The 21,505-nt window shown below is 34.9% G+C and overlaps 2 protein-coding genes across 2 annotated transcripts in view; one reads left to right on the forward strand and one right to left on the reverse strand.

The window, feature by feature from the left end:
• Positions 1 to 21,505, reverse strand: part of SPAG16 (sperm associated antigen 16) — a 947,698-nt gene that overhangs the window by 867,201 nt on the left and 58,992 nt on the right. The window contains exon 9 of the mRNA XM_032402814.1: positions 17,240 to 17,349. Coding sequence (XP_032258705.1) covers positions 17,240 to 17,349 — 110 coding nt within the window. The remainder of the gene's footprint in view (positions 1 to 17,239; positions 17,350 to 21,505) is intronic.
• On the forward strand, positions 20,270 to 20,888 carry LOC116631569 (transcription factor BTF3-like). Its single transcript, XM_032402829.1, has one exon. The coding sequence runs from the start codon at positions 20,353 to 20,355 to the stop codon at positions 20,839 to 20,841; it is 489 nt and encodes a 162-aa protein (XP_032258720.1). The 5' UTR covers positions 20,270 to 20,352; the 3' UTR covers positions 20,842 to 20,888.

Consider the following 21,505-nt stretch of genomic DNA (forward strand, 5'->3'; position numbering starts at 1 on the left):
CAGGATATTTTATTACCTCCCACCCAGAGAAAAGATGATGATACAGGTCCAAATCCTAACCTAGCAAAAAAAAGGTAATGTGTTGTCTGATCATGATCAAATCAAACCAGAAATCAATAGCAAAAAGACAAAAGGAAAATCTCTTAAACGCATAGAAATTATACAACACACTTCTAAATAATCCATGGGTTTAAGAGGAAGTCTCAAATGAAATAAAAAAAAAAAAACTGAGGATTCTAGAGGGGAGGGGGTGGGGGGATGGGTTAGCCTGGTGATGGGTATTAAAGAGGGCATGTTCTGCATGGAGCACTGGGTGTTATATGCAAACAATGAATCATGGAACACTACATCAAAAACTAATGATGTAATGTATGGTGATTAACATAATAAAATAAAAAACAAAATATTTAACCTGTAAAAAAATAAATAACACATGAAAAAAGTCTCATAAAAATATATATAGAGAATGGAATAAAAATGAAAGTGCAACATATCAAAATATGTGAGAGGCAGCTAAGGCAGGCTGAGAGGGAAATTTATAGCACTATATGCTTACATTACAGAAGAAGAAATGTCTTGAATCACTAATCTAAGTTTCTACCTCAAGAAAGCAGAAAAAGAAGAGCATTAAGAAACTCAAAGGTAGAAGAAGAATAAAGGAAATAATAAAGATGATAGCGGAAATCAACAAAATTGAATATAGGAAAATAATTCAGAAAATCATGAAATAAAAAGTTAGTTTTTTTAAGAAGTTAGTAAAATTGATAAAACTTTATCTACCAAGATTGACAAAAATAAAAAAGGAGAAGACAGAAATAACCAATATCAAGAATGGAACAGAGAATATCACTACAGATCCTGTAGTCATTAAAAGTATAATAAGGGAATACTATAAAGAACTTTATGCAGAGTATAAATTTAGCAATTTAGAAAGGACCAATTCCTCGAAAAACACAAACTACCAAAATTCAATTAAAATGAAATAATCTAAGATCCTAAAACTATTAAAGAAATTGAATTTATAAATAAAAGAAATCAAGACTAGATGGTTCCTTTTTTTAAAGGGACAAACAGGCTCTACACTGAGCTCAGAGCCCAATGTAGGGCTCCATCTCACCACCCTGAGATCCAGAACCTGAGCCAAAATCAAGAGTGGGAGGCTTAACTGACTGAGCCACCCAGGCGCCCCCAGATGGTTTCATTAGAGAATTCTGCCAAATATTTTTAAAAGAATTAGCAACTACTCAGCAATAAAGAAAGGAAAAATCGTTGATCTATACAACGGCTTGGATGAATCTCAAGGGAATTATGCTGAGTGTAAAAGTCAACCCCCAAAAGTTAAATGCCATATGATTACATTTAAATAACAACCTTGAAATGACAAAAGTATAAAGAAGGAGAACAGATTAGCGGTTGTCTAGGGTTGGGAATTAGAGGGAGTAAGGTGGAGGGAAACAAGTATGATTATAAAAGGGCAACACCAGGAAACCTTGTGGTGGCAGAATTGTCCCATATTTTGATTGTATCAATGTCAATATCCAGATTGTGATATTGTATTTTGGTTTTTCAAGATGTTACCACTGGAAGAAAACAAAGAGTGCACAAGATCTCTTTATTATGTCTTACAAGTACACAAGATTCTACAATTATCTCAAAATAAAAAGGTTAGTCTAAAAAAATTAGAGATATTAGTGAAACACAGTAAAATTTAAATAAATTCTGTAGATTAATAGTATTGTTTAAATTTTGATTTTTTATAGATTTATTTATTTATTTTAGAGAGAGAACATGAGTGGGAGGGGCAGAGGGACAGGGAAATAGAATCTCAAGCAGACTCCATGCTGAGTTTGGAGCCTGAACCCGAAGCAGGGCTCTATATCACAACCATGAGATCACAACCTGAGCCAAAACCAAGAGTCCAATGCTTAACCGACTGCATCACCCAGGCACCCCTAAATATTGATTTCTTTATTTAAATAATTATATTGTGTTAATGAAATAGAGGGTCTATGTGTTTAGGAATATGCACTGAAATATTTGGTAAAGGGAAAAATAAATAATATGCAAATAAAAGAAAACATACAAGCACAGCATTTTGACCTTGGGATAGGAAAGGATCTCTTAAGCACTGTCAATAAGTCTTCCATAAATGAAAGTATTAATAAATTTGACTATATTAAAATAAAGAACTTTTTATGTTTTCTTAAATAAAATTGTATATATATAAGATATAAAGCATGACAAAATGAAGAACTATTCATTAAAAGACACTATGAAGAAATAAATATAAGTCATCATCTGGGACAAGATACCTGCATTCGTATGATTGATCAAGGAATTATTATCTAAGAAATATTGCAAATATACTTAAAAAGACCAATAACCTAATTGAAAAAGTCAAAAGTTAGGAAATGACATTTCACAGAAGCTAACATATGAATAACCCATAAATAAAAGAGAACATGTTCAATTTAACTATTAATCAGAAAAATTAAGACCCAATAGGTAACATATTTTACTATTTAGATTGACAAAAATTAAGAACATTGGCAATACCAAGTGCTGGAAAGGAAAGAGTAATAGAAACTCTGTGTGTGGGTTTGTTAACTTGTTCAACTAATTGGGAAAAGAATATGATACTATACAGTAAAATCCTCATCCCCAATAACACAGCAATTCCACTCCCATATTAGTATCCTACAGAAAATTTTGCATGCGTGCATTTGGAGATATACAAGAATATTCATGGAAGCATTGTTTATTAGAGCAAGGCTTTGGAAACAAATTGAATATGTGTTAGTAACAGGACAGAAAAGTAAATATTGTGGAATGAAATACAGCTACATAGGGCAACATGGAAGAATCTTAGAAACAAATGCCACATGAAACACCAAGTTGCAGAAGACTAATACATAGTGTGTACCTTACATTTATGTTATTTATATATATTTTAATATATAGTTACATATATTATATATAAATATATAATAATACATATTTATAAGCAAATATACATATATTTAAATTAAATATTACTTAAAAATTGTGGTATACTTAATCCACAAATTCACAATTTTTCATAAAGTGTTACTTTTAAATATAGATAATATGGATATTGACTGAAGTTTTCAAAATGTAAAATCCTGAGCATGTTTTCATTGTAATCTCATTTTTGTATTTTCTAAATGATCCATGTTTATGCATAATTCAAAATAAATAGTATAGTTTAAAACCTGAGAATAATTAGTATTTCTTAATTGTTTTTATTCTGATTCACATTTATTTCTTTTTATGTAAACAGAACATATTTAGTGTAATAATGTAAGTATTTCTATTTATTTGATTTTCTACTCAGAATTATAAACAAGGTATCTTAATCCTTATGTATTTAACATGGCATGGTATTATGAATAAATATTTTGATTAATATATTTCCTCAGGGATTTTTAATGAATTATTTCAACTGTTGAAGACATTCAAAATTATCAAATTATAGGCATTAAAATTCCTATTCGCACATGGTTATGGACTTTTTTTTTAAATTTGTTTGTTTGTTTGTTTTATTTATTTATTCATGAGAGTCAGAGAGAGAGATAGAGAGAGGCAACGGCAGAGGGAGAAGCAGGCTCCCCGCCTAGCAGGGAGCCCAATGCGGGACTCGATCCCGGGACCCTGGGATCGTGACCTGAGCCGAAGGCAGACGCCCAACCATCTGAGCCACCCAGGCACCGCGGTTATAGACTTTTTAATACCTTCCACATTTTTAAACTCTAAAGAAAATGCAAAACTGATTTCCTTTTTTAGCAACTTTATGTCTGATAAATACACTGATTTAACATCCTAATGTAAGATTCACAATTACTAGCAAAATGTCAACCAGATCCTTGATTAATGCTGGAGTCAAAATGATGCTTAGGCAAAAAATAATGACTACTGTATAGCAATATTCAGGAATACTATACAAAATGCAACTAGACTCACTCTAATTAATACAAAGTATCTGCATGTAATTGCATCTAACCACTCTTGAAGTGCACCATTAGCATGCCCAGGGTGGCATAACACAAGATGACACACACTGTCATATCAGAGCTAAAGGAACCCTTTCTCTCCTTTTCACATTTTATCATTATATTTAATAAACCATAATCTATTTTATATAATCATTGGTGGATGTCATGAAAAAGGTATGAATTAAGATCATTTTTTAATTAAGTGAATCAAAATATAGAATAGTCCCTAAAGAAGTTGAGAGTTGTGTACAATCTTTATGGCTATACCAGCACTTTCAAATATGTAACAGGAAATAGGCAAACAACAGAACATCAGAATTAGCCATCATCATGCTCTAATTTCCATATCTCTGTATATAATCTGAATTAGGGAAACCACACTGACAATCATAGAAAACCACTGCAAAATTATTCAAGTCATTATATAACGAAGTGAGAAAAATGCTTAAAAGGAATGAATTTAGAAATCTTTGACAGACTTCTATTCAGTGCTACCAATATCATATTTAACATAAAAGAATAAAATAGTATTAACAATTACTTATTATTTATCTTTGGTAAATAATCTTTTCTACTAAGACACTATATTTTTAATAAGTATCAATTCTATAATAGGTACTGTGCTAGGTATATTACACATATTATTTTATTGCATCATGACAAAAACCCTTTGATGCACATAGAATTCTTCCCAGTTTACAGAGATGGAAGCACAGAAGTTAAGTAATTTGCCCAGGTTTGTAAAAGTAATATAGTGGTAGACCTAAATTTCAGATACAGATTAGGCTTCAAAATAATTCATAATCTAAAACATTTCTGCCAAAGTACATACTACACTATGTTAATAGAGGCCATGCTGAAGGAAAAAGGATTACAGTAGTTAACTTATGCAAGGATAGTTATGAAAGTACTAAATTAAGGCTAAAAAATATCTTTTTGCTCCCTTAACAAAAGATATATATATCTCATTTCTGAAGACACAAAAGAAGACAAATAGGAAAATATGAAAACTCATCCATATCTTACGAGAAAGTAGTTTAATAGCCATATTGGTAGTATAAGCTAAGTTGTGAAAAGCTATTTTTATATAACTTGTATTATTAATAAACTTATAAAATCAAATGATTAAAAAATAAGGTAACAAAATGTTAACTGCAATTAAAAGCTATTTTAATGGAAACACTTAAATTTTATCTAAAGATTTTTCTTATAATAAGCTCTAAGTAATTGTTGCTAAACCAGATGTTGCCAGGGTAAATAATCTAAATAATTTTAGCAAAGGTTTTCAAATTACTCCTTCAATAAAATTTTTAAATTTCTTTAAATATGAAGATAATATGACTATTTTGCAAAATACAATAAGAATTTCTCTTAACTTTGAACATATCCTCTGTTCCTATCCATCTGGAGAATATCTACTTTTTTCATAATATCTTTATAATACTTTGAAACAGGGTTTCCAGCAGAAACATATAAATCTGTTTCAAGTAGAAGCATAATAACCTAAATAGGACTCTAATTATAACACAGATTTTATGGAGAAAATTAATTTATTCTGAGTTCCAAGAAAGAGTTTCAGAATACAACCCAATTTAATTTGAGCCATCTACAGTACTTGTGAAATAATTTTCTTTTTTGAAGTTTTGTTTTGATGGCAACAGCATAATTTTGTTGAAAAGCATGAGGAAAAACAAATAGCAGATACTACTATGGAGAAATCTGAGACTAGGAAATCTTGAGTCTTCAGATTTCCCTGAGCTCTCTGGACCTGCAAAAATAACCTGTTCCTCCCTGTTAAAGGCTAGTATGCCTTCCTTGATCAAAGGCAATTTTATCCTCTGCCTTGCAAGACAACTCATGCTCCTCTTACAATATATTCCCCACTTCCTCTCTGGCTAACTGATTGAAATCCATTTAAGTCACAATAAAATCTAGCCAGGGTTGTATTGCCTCCGTTAAAAGAGAAAAAGAACTACACCCAAAGGAACTACAGGAACTAGCCAATATGTACCTGTGGGTGTCAAGAGAATATGGCAGGTCTGGACCCTGAGGCTTTGAAACAAGGGAGGTAGAACATAAAGTTGTACAAGGGAGGGTTTATTAATAGTAAAGCATTCTCCTATGGATTAGTATCCTGGCAAAGACCCCCATGTTAATACGATGCTAGGATAGCTCTTACAGACCTTGAAAAAAATGACGGCCTAACTAGATGAAGTAGACATGCCAAAACTACCATGCATGACAAATAATGCAAGAAGGATCAAAAGAGAGAAGTGAGCATGCGAGACTGGATATACCATGCAAGGCTGAAAAGCCCACGAGATAGCCACAGAATGACCAGAAGATACACCAATTATAAGAGCATTAAGGATTGTAACTGTAAGAGGGGCAGTAACATCACTGAGAAGCTCAGTTGTGGCTCTCCTCTAGAATGATGGTAGATATTATTAGAGAATGAGGCTCCTTTAAAGCAACGGGGATGATAGGAGCCTGATGAAGAGAGGCCAGGTGGGAGCACTCATAGGTCAAAAGCACGGTAGGCACAATTATGAAAAAGTGCGGAGTAGCTGTCAGGAGAGCCTAATCCACAGAGAGCTAGGGAGATAGTTAATACAACGTAATACCTCAAAGGCCAGGAAGATGGGAAGCCAACAAGGGTAATTCCAATCTGTATAACCAGATGAAATCAACAATGAATTATTAGGATGCTAAGGGCAGCCACTCCATAAAAAGTCACAATCTCTTGCCTGGTTTCCAGACCTTAGCCGGTTTTTCAGACACTGAACCTACTGACTGAAGAAGTGGCCAGGTCTCCAGGAAGAAGTATCCTGCAACACAACACCATGGCAAGTATATATAATGATTTACTCAGGTAACTATACACTAGGGAAGAAGGAATACCCAAACATTTTGAGACCACTGACATAGGTTCTAGCATGGTATTGATACTCAGGGACTTGTGGTGTTATGATGCCCCTCATGAGAAGAGTTGAGGAATATGGCGACCAGATAATAAACAGAGTATTGGTCTAGGTCTGGCTCACAGACAGATGGGATTCATGAACCCATCTTGTGGTCATTTCCCTAGTCTCCAAATAAGTAATTGAAAAGGACATACTTGACAGTTTGATGAACTCTCACATTAGTTCTTGACCTGAGGAATAAGAGGTACGATAGTGGAAAACACCAAGTAAAATCCTCTGAAATTGCTTCTTTCTCTGGTCAAAATAACCAAAAATAATACTGCAAACTGGGAGGGGGTGTTATCAGAGATTAGCTGAAAGATGTAGATGTAGCAGTTATCATCATATTCCCATTTAATTCTCTAGTCTAGCCCCTATAAAAACAGAGATCATGGATATTAGGTACCTAGATTAGTCAAATTCATAGAAACAGAAAGTAGAAGGGTGGTATTTCCAGAGACTAGGAGGAAAAGACAATGAGGAATTAGTGTTCAATGGGTACAAAGTTTCAGTTTGTGAAGATGAAAAAGTTCGGGAGGTAAATGGTGTGATGGTTGCACAACAACATGAATGTACTTAATTCCACTAAACCATACAGTTAAAATGGTAAATTTTACATTTTGTATATCTTATCACAACAAAAACAATCAGATGCTGTTCCTAGTTAAACTTAAATAAACAAAACAGAAACAGATATCCTAGAAGATGACATTGGACTACTACTGCAAACTCAACCAAACTAGCCTAAATCTCAATTGCAGCTGTTCTGCTTTATGTGGTATCTTTGCAAGAGCAGATTAATATGTCCTCAGGCACACAGCGTGTCCCCACTGATCTGAAGATGGGTTCTTTTTTGTCCTATCAGAAAAGAAAGTAGGGTCAGAAAAGATCAAAAGATCAGTAAAGATAAAAAAAAAAAAAAAAGTTGCCCTTACATGGCAGAAACAGCGGTACAACTCAACTCCTCTGCCTCAGGCTCACGTAAACTTTGCTTTCTATCAAAATATTAATCCTAATCATCTTTACATTCCACTATATTACTGAAATCACCCTAAATGGGTCTGGTAAGCAGAAAGTAAGTATCCCAGATGTCTTAAAAAGATACATTGTGCCAGAGAAGAAATAAACACTAAGAAAATCCTGATGTCTAGAGCATGTTGAGATAATAATTCTAAATAAAAAGTTGCTACATGTTGTATCCTCCATCATGAAGAAAGAACATAGTTTAAATGATATTTGGATCAAGAAAAGTTTTGCAATAGGTCCAGAGCATGTTATAAGACATCAGATTTGCCTCTTGGGTCTTACAGCCCAATAGATCCAACAGTGTTCAAACTATCTGTGGGAAATAAGGATTTATAGCTGATAATAAGCTCCAGTAATAACCTCTAGACTTCAGAGAATAGCCATGTCCATCTCCTTTGATAACTATTCCTATATATTCTCCTTTTAGGAGTCAGCTCCGAGTATGCTCCTGAGCTCTTGTAGAGAATGAGGACTTATAATACAAAGCGACTATATGACGTGTATTATTTATGAACTAGGAATGCTATCTGTCCTTAAAGCCATGATTCTGGACATGCAAAAAGCAATTAATCTTAAAAAGGAATAATTATAATTGAAATTGTGCTTGAGCATATCAGAAAAGCACAAGTAAATTGCATGAGCAAGTAGCTTAGAATTCCGAACTTCTATTCCTATTTTAATGCCACATGTCCTACTATACCTATGGCCTTGTGGGAAGTTCATCATGAACAGGTAACAAGAGAAAGAAAAAAAATGGCCTGGTTTCTAGATGGGCTTTCACAACATGCCATCCCAGGTACCAGTGGACAGTCACTGAATATAGTTCTGCCAAGGGAGGCTCTGAAAGACAATGGTGAATGGAAAACCTTCCAATGAACAGAAATTTGGGCAGTATATCTGGTCATCTGGTCATTATCTGGAAGGAGAAATGGGGTATGGGGAATGGATCTATACTTACTTATAAATAGTGGCTATCAGTTTGGCTGACTGGTTAGGGATTTACAGAAAGAATAAGATTGGAAGACTTGCAATAAGATCTAGAGAAATGGTTAGTGGCTGGACCTCTTAAAATTGGAAAAGTTGGGGCGCCTGGGTGGCTCAGTCGGTTAAGCAGCTGCCTTCAGCTCAGGTCATGATCCTGGGGTCCCAGGATCGAGTCCCACGTCCGGCTCCCTGCTCAGCGGAAAGCCTGCTTCTCCCTCTCCCTCTGCCTACTTGTGCTTTTTATCTCTCTGTCAAATAAATAAATAAAATCTTTTTTAAAAAAATTGGAAAAGTAGGGGTGCCTGGATGGTTCAGTCATTAAGCATCTGCCTTCGGCTCAGGTCATGATCCCAGGGTCCTGGGATCGAGTCCTGCATTGGGCTCCCTGCTCAGCAGGAAGCCTTCTTCTCCCTCTCCCACTCCCCCTGCTTGTGTTCCCTCTCGCTCTCTCTGTCAAATAAATAAATAAAATCTTAAAAAAAAAATTAGAAAAGTATGAGAGTATTTGTGTCCAATGGGTATACTCATTAAAAGACATCCCCTACAGATAAGATCTTCAATAATTATGTGGAAAATATGCCCTAACCTGTGAATATTGTCCTTTTTCCTTGGACCCTCAGCTGCTTTGGCCCAAGAAGCTATCATATCAAGTACAGAAAACTATACATAGGCTTAGAAACTATACATAGGACTTCCCCTAAGCAAAGTTGATCCTGCTACCACTCAATGCTGAATGTCCAGCTTGCCAACAGCAGAAGTCAACATGGAACCTTGTTATGGCACCTTACCATGAGGAGCCAGCCAATTATCTGACAGTAGACTTATTACCTTGGACCTCTTCCATTTTGATTTTTTTAAAGATTTATTTATTTATTTGAGAGAGAGGGAGAGAGAGAGAGAATCCTTGAGCAGACTCCCTGCTAAGTGGGAAGCCTGATGTGGGGCTTGATCCTAGGACACTGAGATCACAACCTAAGCCTAAATCAAGAGTCGGATGTTGAACCCACTGAGTCACCCAGGTGCCCCTCCATTTTGATTTTTAAAATTTTATATTTTTAAAATTTTTCAATTATTTTTGAGTATATTTGACACACAACATAGTGATTCAACAACTGTGTTATTCTAGGCTCCCCACAAGTGTAACTAGTATCTATTACCATACAATACTATTACCATTGACTGTATTCCCTATGCTATACCTTTTATTCCCATGACTTACTCATTCTGTAACTGGAAGCCTTTATCTCCCACTCCTCTTCACCCATTTTGCCCCTCCCCTGCCCCTCTTCCATTTTAGAGTGGTTAGTGATTTGTTTACACTGAACAAAATATATATTCATTATATCATGCAGGATTCATTCAAGAAAACCAAAATTTGACTATAAATCTTCTTTCAAGCCTTCCCCAAAGGGACAGCAGGCATTTATCAGGGAAACTCTTTTATTTTATTTCTATCTTTCAAAGATAATTAGACATTAGCTTTGAAAGGATACCCTTTCCTGGGAACACAAAAACACATCCAACAGTTAAACTAGGGGCTAATGATAGCCTCGTAATAAATGATGTTTTGCCCCATGTCTGTTTCACAGTAAGACCAGTGGGTTTATGGACCCATCCCCTGGTTATTTCCCCAGTTTCTAATTGTATACCTGGACTAAACATATTAGTCAATTAGTAAAATCTACTTATTGGCTCCCTGATTTATAAAATAAATATTACTATAGTAGGAAGGATCAAGTGGAAGCCCTAGACCTTCTGAACCCTACCAAGAGAGTAAACCAAAAGCAAAGCATAATCCTGTGGTAATTATAGAAATTAGTGCCACAAGAAACATTTTAAAGATATAGAGGATAGAGACTCATCACATCCCTTTTAAACTTGCCTGTTTGATCTTAGCTGAAAATTGATGGGTCTTAGAAACTCAGTGTAGATTATTGTAAAACTGAGAAAGTCTAATCCATAATTACAGATTGGATATTTATCTTCACTGTTTTGAATGCACCACAATCCATGAGCTTACAAATTTCCTTACTCGTTGTCATGGAATATCACACAATACATGCTTATGACCAAAGTATGCATTTTACAGTAAAGGATGTATATTTATAGGCTAACATCCATCGAATTGGTGGACCATGCCCCAGAAACAGCTGGCCAAATAGAAGAGTGGAATTATTAAGTTCCAGTTTACTAAAAACTCAGTTACAGTGTTAGTCTAAAAACAACAACATGCAAAGTTGTTCTTACATAGTCCGTGGAAATCAAGAGTTCACAGAAATGGAAATAGCCCCTCTCATTATTACATCTAATAACCAACCAGCAAAGATGTTGCTTCCTGCCCAGAAACTTTGGACTCTGCTATTGGATGTCTTAATTCAAAAGGGAAGAATGCTTCTAGTGTGGCACATAAAGAAGGCACCATTAAATTAAAAGTTAAGTCTGCCATCTAGTGATTCAGGTATCTCTGTGATAGTTTGACACTCTTTGACAGGATTGCTGCTTAAATGGTGGATATGGAGAGGACCTTCTGGAACTCAGCAAACAATCTGAGGCACATATTATTACTTCCATGTTAACTAGTAGATGTCAATGGAAAACTACAACAATTCAAGATAGTAGGGTTACTAAATACTCAGACCCTTTGAGATTGAAGATATGGGTCAGTTCACCAGATAAAGAACTCTAATCAGGCAAAAATCAACAGATTTGAAGGGACAAGTAGACCACACTAAAGTAAGGGACTTCAATATCTCACTTTCTGCAATGGATAGATCATCCAGATGGAAAATCAATAAGGAAACATCAGACTTGAATCATACTTTAGACCAAATATACCTAACATACACAAAGTGAATGTGTATTCTTCTCAAATGCACAAAGAACGTTCTCCGTGATAGATCATATGATAGGACACAAGACAAGTCAGCAAATTTAAAAAGACTGGAATCATACCAAGTATCTTTTCTGACCATAATGGTATGAAACTAGAAATCAACAAGAGGAAAGCTGGAAAATTTACAATCATGTGGAAACTAAACACACTCCTGAAAAACCAACAGGTTGAAGAAGAAATCAAAACTAAAATAGGGGCATCTGGGTGGCTCATTCAATTAAGCGTCTGCCTTCAGCTCAGGTCATAATCTCAGGGTCCTGGGATCCAGCCCCATGTTGGGCTCTCTGCTCAATGGGGAGTCTGCTTCTCCCTCTCCCTCTGCCCCTCCCCCCCCACTCATGTGTGCTCTCTCTCTTTCTCAAATAAATAAAATCCTTTTTGAAAAGTGAAATAAAAAATTCTTGAAATTGGAAACACAACACACCAAAATCTGTGGGATGCTGTAAAAGCAGTTCTTAGTGAGAAGTTTATAGTGACAAATGCATTTATTAAGAAAAAAGAATGATCTCAAATTATCAAGCTAACTTTATACCTCAAAGAACTAGAAAAAGAGGAAAAATTAAGCCCAAAATTAGCAGAAGGAAGAAAGTAACAGGATCAGTGAAGATATAAATGAAATAGAGACCATAAAAACAATGAAAAAGATCAAAATTAACACTGGCTTTTTTGAAAAGGTAAATAAAATTGGCAAACCCTTAGCTAGACTAAGACAAAAAGAGTGAAAACTCAAAAAATCAGAAATGAAAGAGGAGATATTACACCTGAGCACAGAAATACATAGGATCATAAGAGACTGCAATGAATAATTACACGCAAACAAATTGGATAACCTAGAAGAAATAGATAAATTCCAAAAAACATACAACTTACCAAGACTGAATCATAAGGAAATGGAAAATCTGAACAGACTAATAATAAATGAGGATACTGAATCAGTAATCAAAACCTCCCAACACAGAAAAGGCCAGGACCAGATGGTTTTGATGATGAATTCTACCAAATATTTAAAGAAAAGTTCATGCCAATCCTTCTGAAACTCTTCCAAAAAATTGAAGAGGATGGTACATTTCTAAACTCATTTTATGAGGCCAGCATTACCCTCCTACCCAAACTAGAATAGGATAATTCAAGAAAACTACATACCAATATCTCTGATGAATAAAGATGCAAATATTCTCAACAAAGTACTAGCAAACTGAATTCAACAATACACTAAAAGAATCACACACCATGATCAAGTGGGATTTATTCCCGGGATACAAAGATAGTTCAACAAATGTGATCAACAAATGTGATACCACATTAATAGAATGAAAGATAAAAAAAATCATATGATCATCTCAAAAGGTGCAAGAAAAGCATTTGACTAAGCTCTACATCCTTTCATAGTGAAAAACCCCTCACTAATTGGGTAGAGAAGGGATATACCTCAACATAATAAAGGCCATATACAAGAAACCCACAGCTAACATCATACTAAATTGTGAAAGGTTGAAAGCTTTTCCTCTAAGATCAGGAACAAGGCAAAGGTGCCCATTTGCACTGCACAGTAATTGTAGTCCTAGCTAGAGCAATCAGGCAAGATAAAGAAATAGAAAGCATCCAAATAGATTCCCTCCTTCACTGATCAGAGAAGGCTGGTCAAGAGTGGGAAGAGACTAGCCTCTAGAAAGGCCTTCCCCATCCTCAACTTTTCTTATCCCCCCCCCCCCAAATAAATATCTATCTATATATATATATATATATATATATATATATATATATGGAAAGGTGTGTACTGCCACCTAAATAATTGAGTCATTTCCCAAAGGAAAGGGGACAGGAGAGCCTCTGTCTTTTGGCAACATCTCATCTCTTCCTTTTGCTTTTGCCTTCTCCTCCCTGCCCTTGGTTTCATCCTATTCTACACTTCAGATTTCTATTTTTGTGTTGAACTTGCTCCTTTTTTTCTTATTGAAAAGATGACCCTGCCCCAAGAGCCAGAAATAAATGGGATTGAAAAGCATCCAAATAAGAAAGGAAAGCTAAATTACCTTCTTTTCAGATGACATGATCTTATATATAGAAATCCTAAAGACAACCAAAAAACTGTTGGAACTAATCAACAAGTTCAGTGGAGTTTCAGAAAATAAATCAAAATACAAAAATTGTTTGTGTTTTTACACACAAACAATAAAATCACTGAAAAAGAAATAAAGAATGCAATCCCATTCACAATAGCATCACAAACAATAAAATACTTAGGAATAAATTTAATCAAGGAAGTGAAAGATCTGTACAATGAAAACTATAAGATGCTAATGAAAGAAACTGAAGACACAAACAGATATTCTGTGCCAATGTATTGAAAATAATTAATATTGTTAAAATGTCCATTCTGCCCAAAGCCATCTATAGATTCAATGTAATCTCTTTCAAAATTCCAAAAGCATTTTTCACCAAAAAAATTCCTAAAATCTGTATAAAACTGCAAAACACCCCAAATAGCCAATCCCAAGAAAAAAGAACAAAACTGGAGGTAATATCATATACACTTCAGATTTTCAAACTATACTACAAAGCTACAGTAATCAAAATAGTATGGTACTGACCTAAAAATTGACACATAGACCAAAGGAACAGAGAGTGCAGAAATAAACTCCCATATACACAGTCAACTAGCATTTGACAAGGGAGCCAAGAATATCCAATGGGGAAAGGACAGTCTCTTTAATAAATGGTTTTAAGAAAACTGGATAATCACATACAGGAAAACTAAATTGTATACCCATCTTACACCATTCACAAAAACTAACTCAAAACCGATTAAACATCAGACCTGAAACCATAAAACTCCTAGAGAAAGTATAAGAAAAAAACTTCCTCACATTGGTCTTGTCAATGATTTTTTGGATATGACACCAAAAGCACAATAAACAAAAGCAAAAATCAAGTGAGACTACATCAAAAAAAGCCTCTGCACAGCAAAAGAAACAATCAACAAAATGAAAAGGTAACCTATGGAATGGAAGAAAATATTTACAAGCCACATGACCGATAAGGGGTAAATAATCTAAATATATAAATAACTCACACAGCTCAGTAACAAAAAAAATAATCCAATTAAAATATAGGCAAAGGAATGAAATACATATTTTTCCAAAGAACACATACAAATAGCCAACAGGTACATGAAAAGATTCTTAACATCATTAATCATCAGGAAAATGGAGATCAAAACCACAATGTGGTATCACCTCACACCTGTTTCAGTGGCTATTATCAAGAAGACAATAGATAACAATTGTGGGTAAGGATGTGAAGAAAAGGTAACCCGTGTGCACTGCTGATGGGGATGTAAATTGGTATAACCACTATGGAAAATAGTATGAGAGTTCCTCAAAAAAAATAAAAATAGCACTACTATATGATCCAGCAATTCCACTTCTGAACATATATCAAAAGGAAATGAAAATAGGATCTCCAAAAGATATCTGCACTCCCTATATTCATAATAGCCAAGTTATAGAAACAACCTAACCATCTGTCAATGGATGAATGAATAAACAAGATATGATGTGTGTATACACACACACACACAATGGATTAGCATTCCACTATGAGAGAGAAGGACATTCTGCCATTTGTGACAACATAGATGGGCGTTGAGAACATTATGCTAAATGAAACAAGTCCGCAAAAAATAAATACGGTATGATATCATTTATATGTGTGAATCTAAAAAAGCAAAAACTCATAGACGCAAAGAGTAGAATGGTGTTTACTAGGAGCTGGAGGGTGGGGACACTGGGGAGATGTTGGTCAAAGTGTATAAACTTGTAGGGAAAAAAATTAAAAGAGAAATATTAGTAAAAATGATTACTTGGTGAAGGGGGGAGGAATCCACTTCATGCTGCACTTCAGCACTTTTGTAAGGCCCAAATTTTTCTATCATGTTGTAGGTATTATGTTAAATATTTTAATGCACTGAAATAGAATATACTATGCATAAATATTTAATGTGTTTGTCCTATATTTTAGTAGCCTTTTGTCACACAAAAAGCCAACTTTGCATTACTAATGTGAAGTCTTACAAGCCATAAATACTTAGTGAATGAATCAACAAATCATTCCTAAGTATGACTTAGTACCTTAAAGGGAATGCCTATGCCATTAGAAGATGAAAATGTTCCTGATGACAATCACCACCAACACACTGAAAATGCTTAACTCTGATTTTTTTTTTATTTGGGGTGCTTTATATGCTCCTCTGTTCCCAAATGAGAACAAGAATTACTTGTTGAGAGCAAGAGAGTCATCCACTACCACTGCTTGCATTCAGCAGAGACTCAAAGGAGTGGGAAAGCTTTATGGTGGCAAAAAGGGAAGGTCCATCCTGATGGGAGGTTGTTGGCACAGGGAAGCTGGAGGCACTGATAAGAAAAGATCTACCCCAAACACCTTAAATCCTAAATTAATAGTGATAATAGAGGAACAGTAAAATACTAATCTGAATATTACAAAGTAATTACCAAAGCCTAAGTATAATCTAAAATTATTTAGTCTGTAGTTTATTCAATATTATATGATACTGGATTCCAAGGCATACCTTTGAAGAAAAAACTTTATTGATATTATTAGCTAAATAAAAGGCTTATTGCATTATTTTAATTCATAAAAATCTATTGTTCTTATAGAATTACTACTACTAAAAATATTATAATTGTAAGTATTTTAATTTGTAAATAAATATCAGATATTTAGAACTGAAAACTATGTACTTTGTACGAAAACTCATTACCTCAGCTAGACTTTCATGCAATTATCATAACAAGAAATTAAACCCCTTACAGGTTTTACGTGCTTTTCTTTCTTCCTCATTTTTGATCTCTGACCACACATTTAAATACCATTTTTCTTTCATCATTACAGAAGTGTTTAACTATCAGCCTGATCGCAAAGCAAAGGTACTCAGATATAAGGAGATTCTTAAATGGGCCATAATTCTTCCCATTCTACTTTTAAAGAAAACTAAGAAAAGTTTAAAGTTATACTATGAAAAAAGAAATAAGGGATGACGTAGGAGTTACTTCTTTTGGATAGACTAAGCAGAAAACTGAGTAGGTGAGCACACATGCCTGTGATTAAGTTGAGGTAGGTGGCAGGCTGATTCACTGAGTTGTCTCTGCCACCAATAAGCATATGTCCCTCACATATTAGTAACATTTGAGGACCTCCATTTTTATCTATAAACCAAGGGCCTTGGAATATATAACCTCTAAATTCCTCTTCCAGTAAAATAATGATACCATATGGGTTTACGGATCTGAAGATCTGAGAGTTAAGTATGAATTAATGGAAACAAGAACAAAAAGTCATACCTTTGTATTAGCTTTTATCTTTGTTTTACATTTGTTTTTTTCCCTGGCTTCACGAAGACCTTTCTGAGTAGGACCTTCTGGTGCATTTTCCTTTTCAGAATTAGGAACAACTACAAGATAACACAATTTATTCTTAGTATCTATTCCGTTTCTCCACAATAAATATAATTTTAACCAAACATACGAAAGCCAAAGTCATAATGATACATGTATTTTTTAAAGTATTAAACTAATAATATTAAAATACCACCAAAATGTTTAAAGTGAGCTGTCAAATTCATTTCCCCAAAATTCGGAGTGTCATGACTGCAAGGTCATGACAAGTGAAATGGCATGATGAGCCAGTTAGAGATCATAGGAGCCAATCTCCAATTACATTATATCCAATTCCTGTCATGAGGCTTAATGTGTATACAAGTAAAGTTGAAAAGGGTCAAGGAGAGAATGGTAAGCAATGACAAAATTTCCCAAGTGGAACTGGATAATAAATAACAGATTTTTAAAAGAACATTGTATTAATAAAATATTATTCTTTATGCTTCTCAATGTTGAAAAAAACAGAAAGGAAAACATTGGGTAATACTCCAATGTAGTTGTAACATTAGTCTCCAAACTCTCCTGGACATAAAGAACAGTCCTACTAAAACCACCTGAGGGAAAAACAAAAGTGACAGGGAAAGTCTCTTTCTTTTACACATCCTTCCATATACATATACCTACTTAAGTATACATAATTTCCCCCTTTATTTCTAAAGAGGAAACTAACTGCAAATAACTAATAAAGTTATAATCATTAACTCTTAAATAAAATAACTAAATGTTCTAAATATAACACTAGATTTATAATAGAGAAAAGATAAACACAAAAAATATCTGGATGAGTCTAGGTTCTCAAAGAATTCTGAGGTAATAAAGGCAAGGAAGCACATAGCTGGCATTTAGATTCTTTCTGACTTTTCCTATTCAGTACCAGTTTCAGAAAAAGGAGAAAATCTCCAAAATAACATTGACAATAACATAAAAACAGAATATTGAATAACACAGTTCTACATGAAAGTACTTAAAAGACTTCAAACACTTGGGTATCCAGATTGCCTATCCTCCCTGAATGGTGCTAAAAGTTAGAGCCCCACAGCATCTGGGAAGTCAAAGTGTGGGGGAAAGGCAACAATTACAGCTCCCTGACATTAAGGAAAAATTTTCACTTCCAGTTCTCTTTTATTATATTCTCCTTTTTAACAACCAACAGTGACATCCTGATAATGATAATAATTTAGGGGCGCCTGGGTGGCTCAGTCGTTAAGCGTCTGCCTTCGGCTCAGGTCATGGTCCCAGGGTCCTGGGATCGAGCCCCGCATTGGGCTCCCTGCTCTGTGGGAAGCCTGCTTCTCCCTCTCCCACTTCCCCGCTTGTGTTCCCTCTCTCTCTGTGTCTCTCTGTCGAATGAATAAATAAAATCTTTAAAAAAAAATGACAATAATTTAAAATAATAATAATGAGCATTCATGCCTCATTGACTTTTTACTACCTAACAGCCACTGGTCTAAACAATTTGCATTTATAATTTCACAAAATCCTGTCGATAACTCTGTCAAGGTAACTACCTTTTGTTCCCCTTTATATATGAGGAGAATATATATAGTAATATCTATAGGGAAGTAATAGAAAGCAGTAGAGAAACCCAGGATTCCAGCAGGTAATTCTAAGAACATGAGCATATCTCACGTAGCATGCAAAACATGACTAAGCATCACTTCATAAGAGAATAAAATAAAAATGAAGAAGCAAACAAACAAAATGTTAAGGATAACAAATAAAGTCAAAAACCAAAAAGGCTTTGGTTTATAAGTATATGTAGTTTTTCCACAACAAAATGAAATTACAAAAGTTCACAATCATGTTTAGGAAAATATTCAATACTCGTAACCAAAACATGAGAAGAAACATTGCAGAATACATGTGGAATTAGCAGAGAAATAACACTTCTCAATTATTTCTCGGTGTAGCAAGTACAAACATGATTTCCACTCTCCATCAGATAAACATCACTTTCACTTGCACAAAGATTTGCAGAATAAGAGGCTCAGACATAGGGGCGCCTGGGTGGCTCCGATGTTTAAGCATCTGCCTTCGGCTCAGGTCATGATCCCAGGGTCCTGAAATCGAGCCCCGCATTGGGCTCCTGGCTCGGCGGGGAGACTACTTCTCCCTCTCCCTCTGCCTCTCCCCCTGCTCATGCTTCTCTCTCTCTGTATCTCTGTGTCTCAAATGAATAAATAAAATCTTAAAAGAAAAAAAAAAAAAGAAGAGGCTCAGACCTAAAAGTCTATCACATTCATGGTTAAGTGCATATAATTCTCAAATTCCACATAGTGCTTCTTAATGTTTAGTAATACCCTAGCAAATTCCATGTCTCTATCATAGCATCTTTATGTTTATCACACCCAATGCTTATTAATGACAGGCCTATATTACTGATTAGTGCTGTGCAATTTCCCAGATTTTACTCGGGCACAATCAACATCTTAAGAAAAGTATAATTTCTTAAGATAAACGAAGTAAACATCAAACAAACACATCTTCACTTATAGAAATTTTGTTTATTGTACCCCCAGTGCTATATTTCATCCTTCAACAATCCCTTTATGTATGCACACATTCATTCAATCAATGTTAACTGAGTATGTTCAGGCCCTCATTAAACATCAAAAATGAACGAATACAGAATAGGGGAGGGGTGGGAAAACTGAGTGGGAAGAAATCAGAGAGGGAGACAAACCATGAGACTCTTGACTCTGGGGAAACAAACTGAGGGTTGCAGATAGGGAGGAGGGTGGGGCGATGGGGCAACTGGGTGATGGGCATTAGCACTGGGTGTTATGTGCAGCTGATGAATTGCTGAACACTACATCAAAAGCTAATGATGTACTTATATGTTGGCTAACTGAACATAAAAAAAAAAGAAAAAAAAGAAAATAATTAATAAAATAAAAAATAAAAAAGATTTTAAAAATGCATCAAGAGGTGTGTGCACCTAATCTCAGCTGGTCCGCCCGAGACCCCCTGAGCGCCAACCCTATTCCCCCGCGCGGTCCCATTTCCGCTCCAACAAGATGAAAGAAACTATCATGAACCAGGAGAAACTCGCCAAACTGCAAGCACAAGTGCGCATTGATGGGAAAGGAACTGCTCGCCAAAAGAAGAAGGTGGTTCATAGAATGGCTACAGCAGATGATAAAAAACTTCAGTTCTCCTTAAAGAAGTTAGGGGTAAACAATATCTCTGGTATTGAAGAAGTGAATATGTTCACAAACCAAGGAACAGTGATCCACTTTAACAACCCCAAAGTTCAGGCATCACTGGCAGTGAACACTTTCACCATTCCAGGCCATGCTGAGACAAAGCAGCTGACAGAAATGCTACCCAGTATCTTAAACCAACTTGGTGCAGACAGTCTGACTAGTTTAAGAAGACTGGCTGAAGCTCTGCCCAAACAATCTGTGGATGGAAAAGCACCACTTGCTACCGGAGAGGAGGAGGATGATGAAGTTCCAGATCTTGTGGAGAATTTGGATGAAGTTTCCAAGAATGAAGAAAACTGAATTGAGTCAACTTCTGAAGAACATAAAACTTGAAGAAGTTACTGGGAGCTGCTATTTTATATTATGACTGCTTTTTAAAATTTTGTTCGTGGATCTGATAAAATCTAGATCTCTAATATTTTTAAGCCCAAGCCCCTTGGACACTGCAGCTCTTTTCAGTTTTTGCTTATACACAATTCATTCTTTGCAGCTAATTAAGCTGAAGAAGCCTGGGAATAAAGTTTGAAACAAGGTTAATAAAGTTCTTTGCCTAGGAAAAAAAAAAATGCATCAAGAAAAAGACAACAATTTTCCCTTTCACCACTCTTATTCAACGGTGTATTGGAAGTTCTACCTAGTACAATAAGACAAGAAAAAGAAATAGACATACAGATTAGAAAAGAATAAATAATAACTGCCTTTATTCATAGGTGACATGATTGTATAGAAAACACAAAATAATCAGGAACTATCTCCTGAAACTTACAGTAAGTATTGTGAAATCACAAATATAAGATCAATAAACTGTAGTCAGTTGTTTTCTTATATGCCAGTGATGAATATTAGATACTGAAATTTAAAAGACAATAAACTTATAATAACATTAAAATAAATTAAATATTTACATATACATCCAAGAAATATGTACAGGATCTGTAAGTGAAAAACTATAAAAAACTAATAA

Source organism: Phoca vitulina, unplaced genomic scaffold (genome assembly GCF_004348235.1).
Source record: "Phoca vitulina isolate PV1807 unplaced genomic scaffold, GSC_HSeal_1.0 scaffold1, whole genome shotgun sequence".
Taxonomy (NCBI): Eukaryota; Metazoa; Chordata; class Mammalia; order Carnivora; family Phocidae; genus Phoca; species Phoca vitulina.

What these genes read in the sequence shown, in the direction of transcription:
- LOC116631569 (XM_032402829.1), top strand. Translation starts at nt 20,353, where the DNA reads ATGAAAGAAACTATCATGAACCAGGAGAAACTCGCCAAACTGCAAGCA.